Source organism: Chelonia mydas, chromosome 3, assembly GCF_015237465.2.
Source record: "Chelonia mydas isolate rCheMyd1 chromosome 3, rCheMyd1.pri.v2, whole genome shotgun sequence".
NCBI lineage: Eukaryota > Metazoa > Chordata > Testudines > Cheloniidae > Chelonia > Chelonia mydas.
Window position 1 is genome coordinate 99,900,867 of NC_057851.1, and position 21,529 is coordinate 99,922,395.

Here is a 21,529-nt window from a genome sequence, read left to right on the forward strand (position 1 = left end):
AAACATGAAACAATGGGTGTTACCATACGCACTGTAACAAGAGTGATCAGGAAAGGTGAGCTATTACCAGCACGAGAGTGGGTGGCGGGGGACCTTTGAAATCATGGTGGAATTCCTCAAGGGCTTCTTTTCCATGGGTCCAGATGATGAAGATGTCATCAATGTAGCGCAAGTAGAGTAGGGACATTAGGGGATGAGAGCTGAGGAAGTGTTGTTCTAAGTCAGCCATAAAAATGTTGGCATACTGTGGGGCCATGCGGGTACCCATAGCAGTGCCGCTGATTTTGTAGTCCTACTAAGACTACAGAAAGAAGGATTCTGGGTGGACTCCTCCTGAAGGTCGAAACAGAGTGGACTTCTACATAGAGTGCTTCCGCCGACATGCACAGGCTGAAACTGTGGAAAAGCAGCATTACTTGCCCCATAACCTCAGCCGTGCAGAGCACAATGCCATCCACAGCCTCAGAAACAACTCTGACATCATAATCAAAAAGGCTGGCAAAGGAGCTGCTGTTGTCATCATGAATAGGTCGGAATATGAACAAGAGGCTGCTCGGCGGCTCTCAAACACCACTTTCTACAAGCCATTACCCTCTGATCCCACTGAGGGTTACCAAAAGAAACTAAACCATCTGCTCAAGAAACTCCCTGAAAAAGCACAAGAACAAATCCTCATAGACACACCCCTAGAGCCCCGACCAGGGGTATTCTATCTGCTACCCAAGATCCATAAACCTGGAAATCCTGGAAGCCCCATCATCTCAGGCATTGGCACCCTGACAGCAGAATTGGTCACATAAACACCACCCTATACCGGAAACCTACTGACCGCTAAACTTACCTACATGCCTCCAGCTTTCATCCAGACCACACCACATGATCCATTGTCTACAGCCAAGCTCTACGATACAACCGCATGTGCTCCAACCCCTCAGACAGAGACAAACACCTACAAGATCTCTATCAAGCGTTCTTACAACTACAATACCCACCTGCTGAAGTGAAGAAACAGATTGACAGAGCCAGAAGAGTACCCAGAAGTTACTACTACAGGACAGGCCCAACAAAGAAAATAACAGAATGCCACTGGCCATCACCTTCAGCCCCCAACTAAAACCTCTCCAACGCATCATCAAGGATCTACAACCTATCCTGAAGGATGACCCATCATTCTCACAGATCTTTGGGAGACAGGCCAGTCCTTGCTTACAGACAGCCCCCCAACCTGAAGCAAATACTCACCAGCAGCCACACACCACACAACAAAAACACTAACCCAGGAACCTATCCTTGCAACAAAGCCCGTTGCCAACTGTGTCCACATATCTATTCAGGGGACACCATCACAGGGCCTAATAACATCAGCCACACTATCAGAGGCTCGTTCACCTGCACATCTACCAATGTGATATATGCCATCATGTGCCAGCAATGCCCCTCTGCCATGTACATTGGCCAAACTGGACAGTCTCTACGTAAAAGAATAAATGGACACAAATCAGACATCAAGAATTGTAACATTCAAAAACCAGTCGGAGAACACTTCAATCTCTTTGGTCACTCGATTACACTAAAAGTGGCAATTCTTCAACAAAAAAACTTCAAAAACAGACTCCAATGAGAGACTGCTGAATTGGAATTAATTTGCAAACTGGATACAATTAATTTAGGCTTGAATAAAGACTGGGAATGGATGTGTCATTACACAAAGTAAAACTATTTCCCCATGTTTATTTCCCCTCCTACTGTTCTTGTAAAGTGCTGGAAATGGCCCACCTTGATTATCACTACAAAAGGTTTCCCCCCACCCCCACTCTCCTGCTGGTAATAGCTCACCTTTCCTGATCACTCTGATTACAGTGTGTATGGTAACACCCATTGTTTCATGTTCTCTGTGTATATAAAATCTCCCCACTGTATTTTCCACTGCATGCATCCGATGAAGTGAGCTGTAGCTCATGAAAGCTTATGCTCAAATAAATTTGTTAGTCTAAGGTGCCACAAGTACTCCTTTTCTTTTTACGGATACAGACTAACACGGCTGCTACTCTGAAACCTGTTAGAAAAGGCAAAACATCAGGAAGAAAACTAAAGGTTTAAAAAAACCCTAATGTGTCCCTGAGAAACTAGCACTGTACAAAACTTGCCTGCTCATTTTTTAATGTAATCCCCTTCCCTTCTAAATTAGCTCCTTCCCGTCAAGGTGTAGCAGCAGATTTTGAGCCGGAGTGTCTCTCCCACTCCTATTATCACGTTCAAATGGCCTCAGCATCCTCAAAGCCTGAGAACTAACCCTCTCTGCAGCACTGCTGCCTGCCCAAACAGGACAGTAATGACACAGAATCATAGAACTGGAAGTGACCTTGTGCAGTCATCTAGTCCAGTCCCTTGCACTTAAGGCAGGACTAAGTATTATCTAGACCGTCCCTGACAGGTGTTTGTCCAACCTGCTCTTAAAAATCCCCAATGATGGAGATTCCACAATCTCCCCTAGGCAAATTATGCCAGTGCTTAACCACCCTGACAGCTAGGAAGTTTTTCCTAATGTCCAACCTAAACCGCTCTTGCTGCAATTTAAGCCCATTGCTTCTTGTCCTAGCCTCAGAGGTTAAGATTAACAATTTTTCTCCCTCCTCCTTATAACAACCTTTTATGTATTTGAAAACTGTTATATCCCCTCTCAGTCTTCTCTTCTCCAGACTAAACAAACCCAGTTTTTTCAATCTTCTCTCATAGGTCATGTTTTCTAGACCTTTAATAATTTTTGTTGCTCTTCTCTGGACTTTCTCCAATTTGTCCACATTCCTGAAATGTGGCACCCAGAACTGGACACAATACTCCAGCTGAGGCCTAATAAGCGTTGAGTAGAGCAGAAGAATTACTTCTCGTGTCTTGCTTACAATACTCCTGCTAATACATCCTGAAATGATGAGGTTTCCTTTTTTTGCAACAGTTTTACACTGTTGACTCATATTTAGCTTGTGATCCACTATACCCCCAGATCCCTTTCTGCAGTACTCCCTCCTAGGCAGTCATTTCCCATTTAGTATGTGTGCAACTGATTGTTCCTTCCTAAGTGGAGTACTTTGCATTTGTCCTTATTGAATTTCATCCTATTTACTTCAGACCATTTCTCCAGTTTGTCCAGATCATTTTGTATTTTAATCCTATCCTCCAAAACACTTGCAACCCCTCCCAGCTTAGTATCATCCGCAAACTTCATAAGTGTACTCTCTATGCTATTATCTAAATCATTGATGAAGATATTGAACAGAACCGGACCCAGAACCGATCCCTGCAGGACCCCACTCATTATGACCTTCCAGCATGACTGCAAACCACTAATAACTACTCTCTGGGAATGATTTTCCAACCAGTTATGCACCCACCTTATAGTAGCTCCATCTAGGTTGTATTTCCCTAGTTTGTTTATGAGAAGATCATGTGAGACAGTATCAAAAGCTTTACTGAAGTCAAGATATACCACACCTACCATTTCCCCCCCACAAGGCTTGTTGCTCTGTCAAAGAAAGCTATCAGGTTGGTTTGACACGATTTGTTCTTGACAAATCCATGCTGACTGTTGTTTATCACCTTATTATCTTCTAGGTGTTTGCAAATTGATTTCTTAATTATTTGCTCCATTATCTTTCTGGGTACAGAAGCTAAGCTGACTGGTCTGTAATTCCCCCAGTTATCCTTATTTCCCTTTTTATAGAGGGCAGTATATTTGCCCTTTTCCAGTCTTCTGGAATGTCTTCCGTCCTCCATGACTTTTCAAAGATAATTGCTAATGGCTCAGATATCTCCTCAGTCAGCTCCTTGAGTATTCTAGGATGCATTTAATCAGGTCCTGGTGATTTGAAGACATCTAACTTTAAGTAATTTTTGACTTGTTCTTTCCCTATTTTAGATTCTGATCCTACCTCATTTTCACTGGCATTCACTATATTAGACGTCCAATCGCCACCAACATTCTTGGTGAAAACCGAAACAAAGAAGTCATTACGCACCTCTGCCATTTCCACATTTTCTGTTATTGTCTTTTCCCCCTCATTGAGTAGCGTGCCCTTCAGTCCCTCTCATGTTTGGAGTGGCACCTCTGTGACATGCCTACTCCCTGCTGCATGGGAAGAGAGACTGCTAGAATTTAATTTCTGATGACTCAGGCATCCAACACCTTTCTGAACTGCAGCTGAAAGGTTTCTTCGGCCTGGTCTACACTGGGTGGGGGGGAAGGAATGGGGGGGGAAATCAATCTAAGTTACGTAGCTGAAGTCGACGTAGTTAGACCTACTCACCGTGGTTTCTTCACTGCTGTGAGACGACTGCTGCTGCTCCCCCGTCGACTCTGCTTGCGCCTCTCACGGCGGTGGAGTGCAGGAGTCGACGGGAGAGCGCTCGGGGATCGAGTTATCGCATCTAGACTAGATGCGATAAATCGACCCCCGCTGAATCAATCGCTGCCCGCCAATTCGGCGGGTAGTATACACATACCCTTAGGCTTTTTATTTCCCTCATATGATCCAGCATCTGAACCAGATTGCTAATGTGACCTACTCTCATGATGTGTTTACTTCTCTTTTAAATGAAGATTTTATACCTAGTAATGCCCCCCAAACCCTGAATTAGATCATATTCTTTGTGAATTCCATATTTCATAAATCCCTGGTCCTACACTACTCTGAAGATGCTAAAAAAAAATCACCTTTGCTGAATTTTTAACTATGCAGTCCTGTCATACCGTGGTCTGAGTCCTGTCTTTAAAAAACTGTATCAAGTTTGTTTGTACTCCTCCTAAACCATGTATTTTCTTCTTGAACACAATCCTTTTAATACAATTATGCTCAAAATGCAACCTCATATTGTGTCACGGTGCAGTTGTACAGCCCCTTTTCTTATGGCACATGAGTGTTAAACAAACTTTCCCTTAACCATTTATTTCTGAATATAGACACAAAGATGGAGCCCTAGCAATGAGGGTTTTGAGACATGGTTAAAATTAGAGATAAAAAACCATCTCTAACACTCAAGCATAGGTTATTATATGATCAGCTCTCCCTTTCAGTAGGTGGTTTGCATTTATGTATCGGCTAAAAAAGTTAATGACAAGGAACATAAGTATTTTCTAGGTATTCTTCAAAAATAAACGAATGCAGATACTTCAAATGACAGTTAGGATAACATGAAGATGACATGGAAAAGCAAGTATTTATGCATCCACAAGGAAAATCTTGTGCAAAATGTTTAGATCTTATTTATTTCAAAGTTTCACACATTGTGTAGCTACATATATATGTGTGTACACACACACACACTTAAAATACAAATGTAATAATGAAAGATGCTCGCTTGTTTGTCTTCCTTACATGTGACAAACTCATTCAATTTACATTAATTAATTCTTAGAAGGTGCAGAAAGTAGTTGGCAGCTCATAACAATATGGGTTAATCAAAAGAGCTGAGGGATGTTTCATGGCAATCCCGCACCTCTGGATTACAGCTCAACTCCCTTACACTATACTCCTTACAGTATCTCTGTAACATACCTATGCAAAAAAGTACAACAAACCATTATTTCCTTTTCACTTTATTTTTCTTAAACACTTCTCTAGACCAATTATCCTAATTTTAACTTCTTGTTTTGCTGTCTCGCTTAAAAGAACAAAGTAACCTCCCCTCTCCCCCCGGACAATATCTCAGTTTCCTAAGAGGAGTTGTAGAAATAACACTGCAAATTGCTTTGAATGATTTGTTGCTTACTGTGTCACAGGTGAGTCTATATCTGTGTCATGCTCTGAGATAAATTTCAGGTCCCCTGACCCGGTGATGACTGCTGACATCTGCAAAAGAAAACAAGCAGGAAGGTAGAAAGAAGAAAGACAATGGGGCTAACACATGTACATTGAAAAGCCACCAGCTTCCTGAATAAGGAGAGAATATACCCAGTCTGAAAAAAGAATGTCTATCAGCCATGAAGTGTTCACTCCTATGTGGTTAAAAACAAGGAAACAGCCCCCTGCTTAACAACTCCTTGCAAACAAAGACAGTTTTCAGGTGTGTGGCAAAAGCAACGGGTTATGAATCTTTGCTTGAATGAATCTTAAAATGCACATAGTCTGTAAGGGATTAAATTTATTTCAGCTACTGAATTAGTAACTAAAGAATGCTGAGGAGTCATCCCATCTCAGCCTTAACTAGTGCAAAAGCGGCCTGCTTCACTTCATAGCAGATTTTGTTCAAAGTGGTTCAAATCTCTTCAGGTTCGTTTGGAGGTTAGGGTTCATACAGACTCAAAACTCAACGTGAATTCATGCAAAATTCTCTAGTTTCCTATGAAACAGTGAGTGTCAGCCCAGTTTGCACTTCACATCCATAAACCTCTTCTACTCCTAATAGGACTGGGACACTCCCTTACCACAAGAACTCCTCTTAGGAATAGGGAGGAATGCTCAATGTGGCTTGTAACTTCCTCCTCCCAAGGTCTGAAGTCTTCCAAGGCAGAGGACACTACTGCCTGCTCTTCCTCCTGGAGTCTTCACAGGCCTCTAGCGGCCGTTCCTTACTGTTGAATTTTCATGAAGGAGAGAAGAGGGCACAACTGGAAAGCCTGCTGCTTCACTCTCTCTCCCCAGATCTTACTCAGAAAAGCTGTCCTGGAATGCAACACATACCTCTCACCATGCAGCACTTACTCCCACAACTGAAGTACTGAGTCTTAGGCTAAGCCTACACCGCAGCTGGGGGGTGTAATTCCCAGCTCAGGCAGATGTACACATGCTAGTTCTGATCAAGCTCATCTGCAAAAAATAGCAGCATGGCCATCGTAGCATGGCCAGCATCTTAGGCTAGCCACCTGAGTATGTACCGAGGATTTCAGATGGTACTTGAGCAGCTAGTTCAAGCCACTGCAGCCACACTGCTATTTTTAGCATGCTAGCTCAAACAGAGCTAGCACATGTACATCTACTGAGCTTCAAATGACCACTTTCAGCTGCAGTATAGATGTACGCTTAGGGTAATTCCGCATGACCATCAGAGGTGTGACTACAGCTTGAATAGGAATACCCTCACTAGCTTGAATCTAGCAGTGATGATGTACTGGCATGGACCCTGGCACAGGCTAGCAACGTGAGTACCTACCCAGGGTTCCAGGTGGGGCTGTACACAGTGAAGCTAGTGTGGGTATGTCTACCTCAGCTGCAATTGCACCTCTGTTTGCAGTATAGACACATTTAGGCCTAAGAAGCTCCACAGTGCCTTATACGTTTAGCTAAAAAAACCACGCAAAGAAGTTTGGGGCATCTCTTGTTCCATGCGTAACAACATAATGGTGGCAACAGGAAGCTTTCTTGTCTCTCTGCTGCAGATTGACAGGGCTCTGCACCCTAGAAAAATCTTTCTGGGATGAGACAGGTGGGCAGAAAGACAACAGGCCAACATGCGAATCTCTGAAAATTGGATAGTGCTCTCCATGGAGATTTTCAGACACTGGAGCCTGAAGGAGGGCAAGGGGTTAAGTTGAAAAAGAAGTTTTTCCAGGTAGCTTATGAGAAGCGTGGACTTAAAGTGAACTCATCCAATAAAACTTGGACCAAGCTTATGATTTTTTAATAAAATCAAGTTATGTTTTGAGTTCAAAATGAAACTAAGCAAAACCCATTCCATTGTGTTTTATTATGGACATTTCAAACAACTCTAGTTCTTAAATTCACCCCACCACACCCAGTGATTTACATTAGAGATGATGATGGACCTACCTAGCTACTCTTATCTGCTCGTAAATCTCACATTTCACTCTCAACCCTCATCTCTCCAGGAAATAGCCGTGCCATTTTCTCTGACATTACTCTCTTTGAAATCCTCTCTCTAGAACCACCAATAGTATTGGGAGAGAAAATGCCCTTAAGATCCTCCTGAGTGGCTAACACAGTGATGTAACTACTGGAAATAGCACTCTCAAAGTCAGCAAGCACCTTCTGGGAGAGATGTCAAGAAAGAAAGGACAACTTTTGCTAGCCTGCCAACTGGTGATTAGCATTTGTATGGGCTAATAGGTGAGGTATACCATGGCCATGCCATCTCTAATTTAAACAAATAAGAGAAAACAAATATTGCCTTCAAGGCAATATGATCTTATTATAAAGTACAACTTAGGCTTGCTTCACTATTATAGAATGAAATAATAACACCACCACCACTTTACTCGTTGATACTTTCATAGCATTTAAGGCAAGAAGAGAACATTATATCACCCAGTCTGACCTACTGTATATCACAGGCCCTTAAATGTCACCCTGTAGTGAGCCCAATTACTAGTATTTGGCTAAAAGCATATCCTCTAAAAAAGGCATTCAGTTTTGATTTTAAGACATTAAGAAATGGAGAATCCACCCCTTCCCTTGGTAATTTGTTCCAGTGGTTAATCACCCTCAGTACTAAAAATCTGTGCCTTATTTCTAATTTGAAATTGTCTGGCTTCTGCTCACCATTGGCTCTTGTTACGCCTTTCTCCACTAGATTGAAGAGTCCTTTTGTAGTTAATATTTTCTCCCCCTATAGGTACTTATTCAGTGTAACCAAGTAACTTCTCAGTCGTCTTTCTGATAAGATAAGCAGATTGAGCTCCTTTAAGTCTCTCACTGTGAGGCATTTTCTCCAGCCCCTGAATCATCTTTGTGTCTCTTTTCTGCACCCTCACCAATTTTTCAACATCCTTTTAAAATGTAGATATGAGAGCTGGATACAATAGTCTAGTCTCACTAGGGTTAAAATCACAGGGTTAAAATCACCTTACACAGGGTTAAAATCACCTCCCTACTCCTACTCTCCTGCTTATACACTCAAGGATCACACTAGCCCTTTTTGCCACAGCATTGCACTGGAAACTCATGTCGAGTTATTTGTCTTTTATGACTCCTAGATCCTGTTCAGAGTCACTGTTTTCCAAGATACAGTTCCCCATTCTATAGATCTGGTCTGCATTGCTTGTTCCTAGATGTATAACTGCATTTGGCTGCATTAAAATACATTTTATTTGAATGGGTCCAGTTTACCAAGTGATCCAGATGACTGTGCTGTCCTCACCATTATTTACCACTCTGCCAGTCTTTGTGTCATCCACAAATTTTATCAGCAGGGATAATAAAGCTTTCCATCAATGATCTTAAAGTCCTTCACAAACATTAATGAATGAAGCCTCACAACTTCCCAGTCAAGTATGATCACCCATATTCTGAAGCTGCGGAAACTGAGGCACGGATGTTAAATGACTGGTCTTACAGTAAGTCTGTGGCAGATCTCCTGGGTCCCAGTCCTGGACTTTAATCAAACTACTAGATCATGCTTCCCTATAACATTAATTAAAGCAAAGTAAACAAAGTAAACAAAGAGACGTGTAAGCTCCTAATTCTATGGCTTGATTCTGCTCCCTCCATGTCAATGAGACTTTTATTACTGACTTAAATGGGAGCAGTATCAAGCCCCTAATGGCCAGAGAATTAATGTATACACATTGCTAACAAGGGCCATGTTCAGACATGAGCCATCACCACACATGACTTGTGAAGCGGTCCTAACAGTTTCCTTGGCCAGTGCAGACAGGATCACAGTGTTAGAAAATACCATACCCAGTCAGTGTATGAATGTGTAAGAGTACTGGTTATGACAGAAAAAAGCCTCTCTGTGTTAAATTTACACATAAATCTACATTAACATAATATAAAATTTGGGACTGCACACAAAAGAAGGAAACATACTGTCACTGTCTGATAACGATATACAATGGAGTGCATTAAAGGGAGTGCAACTATGAGTGATTACTACATTTTTCAATGTTCACACCCTCCTGATGTTTATTTTTTCCTTTTTACACTCCCTTTTCTTGTAGTCAGAACTGGGCCAAGTCACTCTCTTGGAGTTTCTCACATGAAAGAAGTTAAGGCTTTTCATCTTCCATATTTTCAAAAAAGGAAAATACAGACAACAATCTTTAATAACGGAATCTCTCTCCTAACTCTGTTAATATTGCAATCAAACATGTCACTCTACAAGACAGGAGAACCTAACTAAACTGCACTGCAGCAAAATGCGAACCTAGTCCAGAAATGGATTGTTGAGTTTTTCAGAATGAAACACAGCCAAATGAGGTTCTGCCAGAGTCATGATTAGTGCGAGTAATATCTAGTTCTCCATGAGACATGGGGCAACACACACATCACCTCCGGTCACTCCCTGAAATACATTATAAATATATATTAATTCTAATTAGCCCTCAATGTTGATGTCTCTTCCCCAAACTTAAAACTCTCTAGTATAAAGCTTCACCAATCTACAGTGGGCCTTTCCCCCGGGTATTGATTAGTGACGCTCTATCATACTTCTGTCTGATACAGTATTCTTCATATTTTTAAAAATCACATTTTTGTTAAACTTAAAAGCTGAGTAATCTGCACGCGAGTGATCTTCCTGTCGTTCCTGGGGAATTAAAAGGGTTCTGTGCTGGTGAGGACCAGCTGATGATACAAAGAAAACAAATAAATCCCATGTTAGTAAAGATTATAATGATGGGATATGCAAATAAACTCAGATACTCCAACTTGTCAGTGGAGTGATCCTGGATTTGTTTACAGAATCTCAGAAATTCTAAATGGAATGTAACACTAGAACAGTTCCTGTTTTAGAAAGGAAGTTATTGGCCATGCAGAGGAAGCACATAATGAAAACTTGTCTAAGGAATAAGCTATTTTTTATTCTTCTTATAGAAACAAGGGGGAAGCATCAATAATTAATTAAAGCCTTCTCCTTATCACAGACAATTCCAATAAGATACTTCTAAGTTTTCTTCTAGAAATAATAGTGAACAGTATTAAGGTTGTAAAGTCAAGTACTCAAAGGTTAGGAAATGCTAGAATGAAGGTCTTAATTCCGCCCCCTTGTGCATATGCATTCGGGTAGTTTTTCATTACATGTTCACATACGATATTTTCCAACAGGATCCCTGCCTCATTCAGTGCATAGGCTGGGCAGTGCTCACTTAATAAGCAGCTATTCAACATTTTGTTTTATCCTCATTGTTCAATATGTGGCCTTAGGCCTTATTTACTGCATTTTATTCAAAGCCTGCTATAAAGTCAGAATGATTAATTTCCTCATTGGCTTTTCTATGGTTGTCATCACTATACGATCCAAGTGCTTCATAAACATTAATTTATTCATCTTCACCAAACCCCTTGAGATGAGATGGTGGTGTCCCCATTTTACAGATGGGCGCTGGGGCACAGGGAGATTAAAGTATCAAAAGTATCCAATAATTTTGGGTGCCCAATTTGAGATGTCTATGACCTAATTTTTCAGAGATGTTACTGTTATATAGCACTTTATATATTCAAGCAGAGCTCCCGTTGATTTCAGTTGCAATTGTGAGTGCTCAGCATGTCTGCAAATCAGACCCTGGAGCCTCAAGTCAGGCGCCCAGAAAATAAGGAACATGCATTGAGTGAACATCCATTGGAAAGTTTGGTTTAAGTGACTTGCTTAGCATCACAAAGGGACTCTGGCAGAGGCAGGGATAGAACCCAGTTCTCCCAGGGCAGCATTTTACTGCCTTAAACATAAGACCATCTTTCTTCTTTCTGCAATACTCTGCCCCATTTGTTATACATCTTCCAACTTCTGAAATAAATGAATACAGGGCTCACAGACAACATCCATCTCCAGGGCACATCCATCCTGTGCAGTAAATATGGCTGGAGTCGTGTGGAAAAAATAGTACAGGCTCATAGACTGTAAGGCCAGAAGGGACTTCTGTGATTACCTAGTCTGACCTCCTGCACATTGCAGACCACAGAACCTCACCCATTCACTCCTGTAATAGATCCATAACCTCTGGCTGAGTAACTGAAGTCCTCAAATCATGATTTAAAGACTTCAAGTTACAAAGAATCCACCATTATTCTAGTTTAAACCTGCAAGTGACCCATGTCCCATGCTGCAGAAGGAGACCAAAAAAAACCCAAAACCCAGAAGAACCCAGGGCCACTGCCAATCTGACCAGGGGAAACCCAGCCCCAAATATTGTGGACCTTGGGCATGTCAACAAGACCCACCAGCCAGACACGTGGGAATGAACTGTCTGTTGTTACTCAAAGTCCTCACCATCTACTGTCCCATATTTGGCTGTTGAGGATATTTGTTACTAGCAGTAGCAGATCAGCCACCAGCCATTGTAGGCAGTGTCATCATATAATCCCTTCCATAAATTTATCAAGCTCAGTCTTGAAACAAGTTAGATTTTTTGCCCTCACTGCTCCGCATGGAAGGCTGTTCCAGAACTTCACTCCTCTGATGGTTAGAAACCTCCATCTAATTTCAGGCCAAACGTTGTTGATGGTGAATTTACATCCATTGGTTATTGTGCCAACATTGGTGCTTAACTTAAATAACTCCTCTCCCTCCCTGGTATTTATCCCTCTGATGTATTTATAGAGAGCAATCATATCTCCCCTCAGCCTTCGTTTTGTTAGGCTAAACAAGCCAAGCTCCTTAAGTCCCCTAAGGTAGGTTTTCCATTCCTCTGATCACCCTAGTAGCCCTTCTCTGCACGTGTTCCAGTTTGAATTTGCCTTTCTTAGGGCAAGTTTACACTACAAATTTACATCAGTGCAGCTGCGGTGCTGTAGTACATCTGGTAAAGACAGTCTAAGCCGACAGGAGAGAGCTCCCTTGTTGGCTTAATACTCCACCTTCACAGGAGGTGGTAGCTATGTCAGCTGGAGAAGCTCTCCCAACGACCTAGCACTATCTACATGGGGAGTTACGGTCGGCATAATTATGTCACTCAGGGGTGTGGATTTTTCACACCCCTGAGCAATGTAATTATACCAAAGGTCTCACCAGTGTCTTGTACAACGGTAATAACACTTTCCTATCTTAACTGGCAATACCTCACCTGATGCATCCTACAATTGCATTAGCCTTTTTCATGGCTGCATCACATCGGTGGCTCAGTCATCCTGTGATCAACCAAAACACCCAGGTCTTTCTCCTCCTCTGTCGCCTCCAACCGAGTCATCCCCAGCTTATAGGAAAAATTCTTGTCAATCCCCACCTGCATGACCTTTCACTTTGCACTATAAAAGTTCATCCCATTTCTATTACTCCAGTTTTTTGGTCATTCAAATCTGCTTGTGATATTCCATTTCTCCTCCACATTGGCAATACCTCCCAACTTTGTACCATCTGCAAATTTTATTAGTACACTCCCACTTTTTGTGCCAACATTAATTAATGAAAATGTTAAATAAGATTGGTCCTAAGACTGATCATTGAGGAGCTCTTCTAATAACCTCCCTCCAGTCTGACAGTTCACCTTTCAGTATGACTCGTTGTAGTCTCTCTTTAACCAGTTCCTTACCCACCTCTTGATTCATATATTAATCCTCATCTTCTCCAATTTAACGAATAATTTCCTATGTGGAACTATATCAAATGCCTTACTGAAATTAAGGTAGATTAGATCTACTGCATTGCTTTTGTCTAAAAAAAATAAAATAAAAATCAATCCATCTTCTCAAAGAAAGAGATCAGGCTGGCTTGTCATGATCTACCTTTTGTAAAACCATTTGATATTTTATCCCACATACTGGTATGTTCTTAACTATTTTCTCTTTCAAAATTTGTTCCAATACCTTGCATACAACTGAGGTCAAACTAACCTCATGTAATTAAAGATCTTATTACTGTCACCACAAAATGCTTTCAAAACTGACAGGTTTCAGAGTAGCAGCCATGTTAGTCTGTATCCGCAAAAAGAAAAGGAGTACTTGTGGCACCTTAGAGACCAACAAATTTATTTGAGCATAGGCTTTCGTGAGCTACAGCTAATCTGTAATCAGTCTCCCTGTTGTTCATGAGAAATTAATGAGCTTCTGTGTTGGTGTGCGGAAGTAAAAAATAGCAGTGAAGATGTGGCAGCATGGAACATGGCATGGGCTACCAATATGAGTATGTACACAAACTGAAAAACAAATTCCATCATATGGTATCATAATACCCCTGTAGTTCATCAGCAGGGTTGGGACATTTAGATACACAGCAAAGGCTTCTGCCGCTTCAGCTAAGGGTGTAACTGATAGCAGCACTACGGTGTCATCTTTTATGGGGATCAGCACTAGAGAGGGATAAGACACACATTTTGCCAATGGGTTTCACAGATAGTTGCTGAGAGTAGAGGAAGACAGACTCAGGGAGCTTGGGTTCCATTCCAGGATCTGTAGGGGAACATCCACTAGGGGGCACACATTCTTCTGCCTGTTTCCCCGAAGCTTGATCTCTTCTGTCCCATCCCCTCCAACCTGTCCTTGTCCCAAGTCTCTCTTCTCCATACCTGGCACCTTGTCCCACTCTCCACTACTCAGGCCTCTCATGCCACCCCAGTGCAAGTCTCCTTGCCCAGCAGACCCATTTCCCCCCTCTTGGCTCCTCATCCAATCTGTGTTTCCTCTCCCACTATTGGCTTCCAGACCCAGTCTTCCTTCCTGGGCTCCTCATCTAATCTCAGATTTTCCCCTGCCCTGACTCCATGTCTCAGTCTCTTTGCCCGGTCTGTGACAGTTCTGCCCCTATACTACAGCTCCTTGTCAGATTCTCCTTCCCACAACTGGTTCCTAGTCCCAGTCTTCACCTCTCCCCAGAACCTACTCTAATCTCCTCATCTGGCATCAGTGTTCCTCCTATCCCCCCCAAAAGCCAAATAGCTCCTGGTCCTACCCCCATTTCCTTCACTAGCTCCCAGTCTCCCCTAACACAGCTTCCAGTCCCAGCTGCTCCCCCCTTGGCTCACAGTCTCTTTGCCCAGCCAGTCCCAGTTGATCCTCCAGCTCCCAGTCCACTGCCCCGAATCTAAATCACTGTTTCTCTCCCCCAATCATCTGGGAACATGGAATGCAGGCCAGACCCCTACTGATCAAATTTCCTGATGACACAAAGCTAGGAGAAACAACGAGGAGTCCTTGTGGCACCTTAGAGACTAACAAACTTATTTGGGCATTTGTTAGTCTCTAAGGTGCCACAAGGACTCCTCGTTGTTTTTGCTGATACAGACTAACACGGCTACCACTCTGAAAGCTAGGAGAGTTGTCAACACTTTTGAGGAGAGAGCTAAAGTTCAGAGGGATCTTGATAAGTTGGAGAACTGGGCTATAGACAACAAAATGAAATTCAACACACACAAATGTAGGGTGCTACACTTAGGGGAGAAAAATCAAATGCACAAATACAGAATGCGGGATAACTGGCTTGGCAGCAGCATTGCTGAGAACGATCTGGGAGTTGTGGTGGATCACAACCTCAACATGAGTTAGCAATGCGATGCTGTTGCAAAAAAAGCAAATGCAATTTTATGGTGCATTAACAGAGGTCTAGCATGCAAGTAAAGGGAGGTGATAATACCACTCTACTCAGTGCTGGTTAGACCTCAAATGAATTATTGTGTCCAGTTTTGGTCAGCAGTGTATAGAAAGGATGTGGAGAAACTGGAAAGGAGGTGAACAACAAAGATGATCAAAAGGATGGAATACAAGTCATATGAGCAAAGGCTGAAGGAAAAGACTGTTACCGACCTTTTCGTAACTGTTGTTCTTTGAGATGCGTTGTTCACGTCCATTACAATTAGGTGCGCGCGTGCCGCGTGCACAAACATTGGAAACTTTTCCCCTTAGCAGCTCCCCTCTGGACGGCAGGGGAGCCCCCTAGAGTGGCTCCCTCATGGCAGTGTATATATTACCCTGCTGGCCCAACCCCCGCCCTTGGTTCCTTTTTGCCGTTGACTCCAACAGAGGGGAAGGGGGGTGGGTATTGTAATGGACGTGAACAACACATCTCGAACAACAGTTACGAAAAGATAGGTAACCGTCTTTTCTTCGAGTGTTTGTTCACGTCCATTCCAATTAGGTGACTTCCAAGCTTACCATAGGAGGAGGGTAGGAGTCATGGAATGAATGGAGAACAGCTCTGCCGACGGCCGCATCATCCGCGGCCTGTTGGTTAACAGCATAGTGGGCTGTAAATGTGTGTACTGAAGACCAGGTGGCAGCTTTGCAGATCTCGTGGATAGGGACCTGAGCCAGAAAGGCTGTCGAAGATGCCTGTGGTCTGGTTGAATGGGCCATGATTGCTGGGGCTGGAATCTTGGCCAACTCATAGCACGTATGAATGCAGTCTGTGATCCAGGACGAAACAGGAAGACCCTTCATTCTGTTGGCTATGGCGACAAACAATTGGGTCGACTTGAGGAAAGGTTTTGTTTGCTTTATGTAGAATGCCAGGGCTCTCCAGACATCCAGGATGTGTAGGCTGCGGTGTCTCGGGTTCGTGTGGGGTTTTGGAAAGAACACCAGTAAGCAAATGTCCTGACCCATGTGGAATTGGGAGACCACCTTGGGGAGAAATTTAGGGTGAGGTCTATGCTGCACCTTGTCCTTATCAAACACTCTGTAAGGTGGTTCAGAGCTGAGGGCCCTCAGCTCGGACACCCTCCTCGCTGATGTAATGGCCACCAGGAACACCACCTTCCAAGAAAGGTAGAGGAGGGAGCAAGAGGCCAGCGGCTCAAATGGTGGGCTCATGAGTTTGGAGAGGACCAAGTTCAAGTTCCAGGTTGGGAAACGGGGGCGAGAATACAGGAACACCCTTTCCAAACCTTTGAGGAATAGCCCCACTATGGGATTAGAAAACACCGAGAGCCCAGAGTCCCCTGGATAGAAAGCTGAAATGGCTGCCAGCTGTACTCTGTTGGAGGAAGGGGCTAGACCTTGATGTTTAAGGTGCAGGAGGTATTCTAGAATAATTGGGATGGTAGCCTGGAGTGGTTGAAGGCGCTTGGGTTCACACCAACAGGAAAATCTTTTCCATTTCGCCAGGTAGGTCGCCCTAGTGGAAGGTTTCCTAGTGCTGAGGAGAATGTGCCTCACAGACTAAAAGCACTATCTTTCCGTGGAATTTAGCCACACAGTTTCCACACCATGAGGTGCAGGGATTGCAGGTTCAGGTGAAGGAGGCGCCCGTGGTCCTGTGTGATCAGGTCTCGGTGGATGGGCAGTGCAATCGGGGCCTCCAGAGACAACTCTATAAGGGTTGTAAACCAATGCTGACGGTGCCAAGACGGGGCGATCATGATTACGTCGCCCTGTCTCTGTGAATTTTGAAGAGGACCCGGTGGACAAGCGGGATCGGAGGGAAGGCATATTTCAGACTCCCGCCCCATGGTATTAAGAATGCATCGGCGACTGAACCCAGACTGTGGTTTTGGAAAGAGCAGAACTGAGGGCACTGACTGTTGCTCTTGGTGGCGAAGAGGTCTAGCTGGGGACAACCCCACTTCTGGAAGACTGACTGTATGATGTCTGACCTGATTGATCACTTGTGCATGTGGTAAGACCTGCTGAGGCAATCTGCAAGCTCGTTCTGCACTCCTGGGAGGTAGGATGCTACGAGCTGAATGAAAGGCGAAAGTCTCTCTCTTTATTGGTGCATGGCTTAAAGGCCTTGCAGATCTTGCAGCGCTCAGCTTGGTGAGACTCTCCCAGACACTGGAGGCAGGAGTCAGGGGGGTCACTGTTGGGCAGACTTGCGGCATGTGCCGCAAGCTTTAAAACCCTGAGCTTGCAGCATGCCCAGCCCAAGGCTGGTGCTGGAAGTAGCTTCCAGACACCTGAAACAAAGGATTTCTAAACTACTGATAATTAACTGATAACTATGTACGAGGGAGAGAACGTTCCAACGCCACCATGGATGGTAAGAAGGAACTGAGGGGGGGTTGGGCTGGCAGGGTAATATATACACCGCCATGAGGGCGCCACTCTAGGGGGCTCCCCCGCTGTCCCGACGGGAGCTGCTAAGGGAAAAAGTTTCCGACGTCCGTGCACACTGCACGCACACACCTAATTGGAATGGACGTGAACAATCACTCAAAGAAGAACTGGGTATGTTTCATTTGGAAAAGAGGAAATTGATAGCAGTTTCCAAATACTTGAAAGACTGCCATAAAAAGATGGAAAAAAGTTGTTCTCTCTTGCCACAGAGGGCAGGACAAGGGGCAATGGGCTCAAACTACAGCATAGCAGATCTAGATTAGGAAAAACTTCCTAACTGTAAGAACAGTAGGACAATGGAACAGACTGCCTTGGGAGGTTGTGGAAACTCCTTCACTGGAGGTTTTCAAAAGGAGGCTGGATAGCCATCTGTCTTGGATGGTTCAGACACAACAAATCCTGTATCTTGGCAGGGGGTTGGATTAGAAACCCTTGTTGTCCCTTCTAACCCTCTGATTCTATCCCAATCTTATCAGACTTCTTGTCCCAAACTATTTCCTCCCTCCCCACAGTTTGGCTTTTGTCCCCTTTTCATTTGCATCAGACAGTTTTCTTTTTCTCATGGCCTACGTGCCAGCAGAGGGTCACCGAGAGCACAGGATGCTTTTCAGTTCCAGTGCTCAACTCCACCATAGGTCAGAGCCGCTGGGAGCAGCCATTACGGGGAAAGTCCTTCTAAGCCTCCACAGCCCTGGGCTGGAGTATATTCTCTGTTGCTCTGTGGGGATAGTGCATGCATAGTCTGGTCAGCACTAGGAGCTGTGAGCGTCTCAAGCAAACTCAGTGAAGATGGAATCATCTGAGGTTTTAGCTGTTAAGCTCTAGCAAGTCTCTACTAAGCAATTTTTAACATGGGCAAAATAATATATTTTTCCTTAGCCTCGTTCTCCTTGTTGGTAGAAATGACTGAACTGTGCTAGCTGAAGTAAAATAAATAAATAAAAAATTTCAGCCTGAAGAGGACATCCAGCCTGGAAAATTTCAACCCAAACAGCTAAAGTTTGGCAAAGTCATAAACAACTGAAAACAAGGTCTTATAATGGGAACATAATAATGGCTATACTGGGTTAGACCAATTGTCCATCTACCTCAGTATCCTGGCTTCTGACAGTTGTCAGTGCTAGATGCTTCAGAGGGAATAAAGAGAACAGGGCAATTATGAGTAATTCATCCCTTGTTTTCTAGTCCCAGTGTCTGGCAGTCAGAGGTTCAGGGACACCCAGTGCATGGGATTGTGTTCCTGACCATCTTGGCTAATAGCCATTGATGTACCTATGCTCCATTAACTTATCTAACTCTTTTTTGAAATCAGTTATACTTTTGGCCTTCACAACATCCCCTGGCAACGAGTTCCACAGGTTGACTGTGCGTTGTGTGATGAAGTACTTGCTTATGTTTGTTTTAAACCTGCTGCCTGTTAAATTCATTGGGAAGTTTTAGGCAACTTTAATAATAGGTGGTGCTACCAGCCCCGACTATAAGAAGGACTCCCTTCATTTGTCATAGGCCATTAAAAGCAATTTTCGTTCATAACTTGAAGTCAATTGAGACTCATTGCGTCCAACATTCTAACATACTTAGTATTAGTGATTCAAGGTAATCCAGATTCCAACAATCAAACGGCTAATTTGCAATTGCTGGGGCCGAGATTTTCTAGATGTCAGATTGCTAACACGGGTGTCTGAAGTTTTTCTATCCACAGAACACATACCATATGATACAGACAGCAAGTTCCCTCATTCTGCCCTCCCTCAACCAGTGTCTCCATGACCTTTTAATCCTTTGCCTTTTGACAGAGATTGCCAATAGAACTGCCAATTAGTACCAACTGTAAAGGGGTATTTATTCCTTTTATTTACTTTTTAATTTAATGATGTGGCCATTTGTTCACTAGCAGGTTTATGAAGATCATCCCCAGTCTAGTATGATGGAATAATAATAAAAAAATACTTTGCACTTCTATAACACCTTCCATTCCAGGATCAAAAATGCCTTCCAATCTAATTGGCCTTGTAACATCTCTGTGGTAGGTATTTTTGTCCCAATAATGCAGATGGGGCAACAGAAGTAAGATACTTTCCCAAGGTCACACAGAAAGCCAGTAACACAGACTTAAATAAGAGGACCTAGGTCTCCTGGCTCACAAACCTATACTCAATTATAAGACAATCCCTTCCTCCCCTAAACTACAGTTTAAGTTTTATGAGTTGCAGATTGTGACCTAGAACATCTCCCAGAGATCTAAGTGTGTGTGGGAGTCCTCTGAGTGCAGATCCCTCCATGCCTACTTGGAAGGGGAAGAAGTTTTTCTCTCCCTGGCAATATACTCTTCCTGCCTAGAAGCATGTAGATGGCTCCTGTGGAAAATGCTGTCATGAGTTTTGGAGACAAGGTTGGGAGGAGTCCATGTCACCATTTCCTGCTAATTCTGCCTTATTTCTCCCCATTCTGGGCCCCTCCAAACACTTCCCCATTGAATGGACAATTGGCAGGAAACTCTGTAAGGTGAATCCTGTGGAGTTTTCTTGCCCCTCTGGTCTCTTTATTGGGATGTAGTATGGTCCAAAATTACTTTTATAGACAGCTGATGTTTTAAAATTAGACTTACCCTGGCATATATATTTCTGAAACTATCAGTTCAATTTTGGATGTCTAGTAAAGCACAGGGCTTCAAACACAGTGGAGATGTGGAACTCTGTGTTAATCTAACTGGAAAAGTGCAAATTAAATGTTCGTAACAGTGGCTGCTTTTGAATAGAGACATTTCAGCATGACAAGAGAATTGAATAGCATCATAACAGATCAAAAACAAAAAGGTGGCGAATGTTAGGGTCTTATCTTGTCCATCAGAGAAATACCATTTACAGATAACAAAAAATGTCTGTTCTCTCTGGATGGATCTTAGTATAATTTCCTTCAGAAAACAGTATGATTATTTTCCCAAGAACAAGAGATGTAACTATTCTGTCAAGAACTGGATTTGCTGAGGTGTGTCTATCGTACACAATGTCTAGTGGTACTCTGTGTGCAAGATCACTCAGAAGCTTTGCAGATCTATTCTAGGGAAGCACTGTCTCTTTCAGTCCAGGAGGAGGCATTGCTTCTAGAAGAACAGAATTTTAAGAGTACTGGACAAGGCTGGACCTTGCATTATTGAAACACATTCTGATCTGATTGGATAACATTTTTGTGGGGCTTCAGCCTCTTCTTTGGCTCTTCAAAATGCATGAACAACTTCCATGAGCTTCCAAATCTTTTGTCTGTTTAAAGATGAATGTTAGAAAGGCCATGAAGTTAAGTCATGGAGGTACTTCCTTGTTCAGCTGAGAAAAGGCACAAGGGAGGGAGGATTATATTCTATTTTTGATGAAATTCAGTGAAAAACTCTAGCCATAATATGTCAAAATAGTTTTGAATAATGTTTCCAATCACTCTCAGTTAGGAGGCCTGATACACTAAGCCCTATCTGCAAATGCACCCAGGAGGATGGACCCTACACCATGAAGAGCCCCAGAGACTTCAGGGGTCAGCCCAGATGGACTCAATTGCAAGACTGGGGCCTTAGAGAGTTGATAGCAATACCTGCTTCTGGTGGTGGGGAAGGGAAGAGTATTATTCATGTTTATTTAGATTTATAAACATAAAAAGTGCTTATCCTA

General features: G+C 43.1%; 1 protein-coding gene across 17 annotated transcripts in view; it reads right to left on the reverse strand.

The window, feature by feature from the left end:
• The window catches only part of AHI1 (Abelson helper integration site 1), a 177,518-nt gene that overhangs the window by 5,194 nt on the left and 150,795 nt on the right, over positions 1-21,529 (reverse strand). For all 17 annotated transcript variants that reach the window (XM_037894837.2, XM_043542958.1, XM_037894829.2 and 14 more), the window contains one exon: positions 5,764-5,843. In XM_037894837.2, coding sequence (XP_037750765.1) covers positions 5,764-5,843 — 80 coding nt within the window. Of the gene's footprint in view, positions 1-5,763; positions 5,844-21,529 lie in introns of those variants that run through there.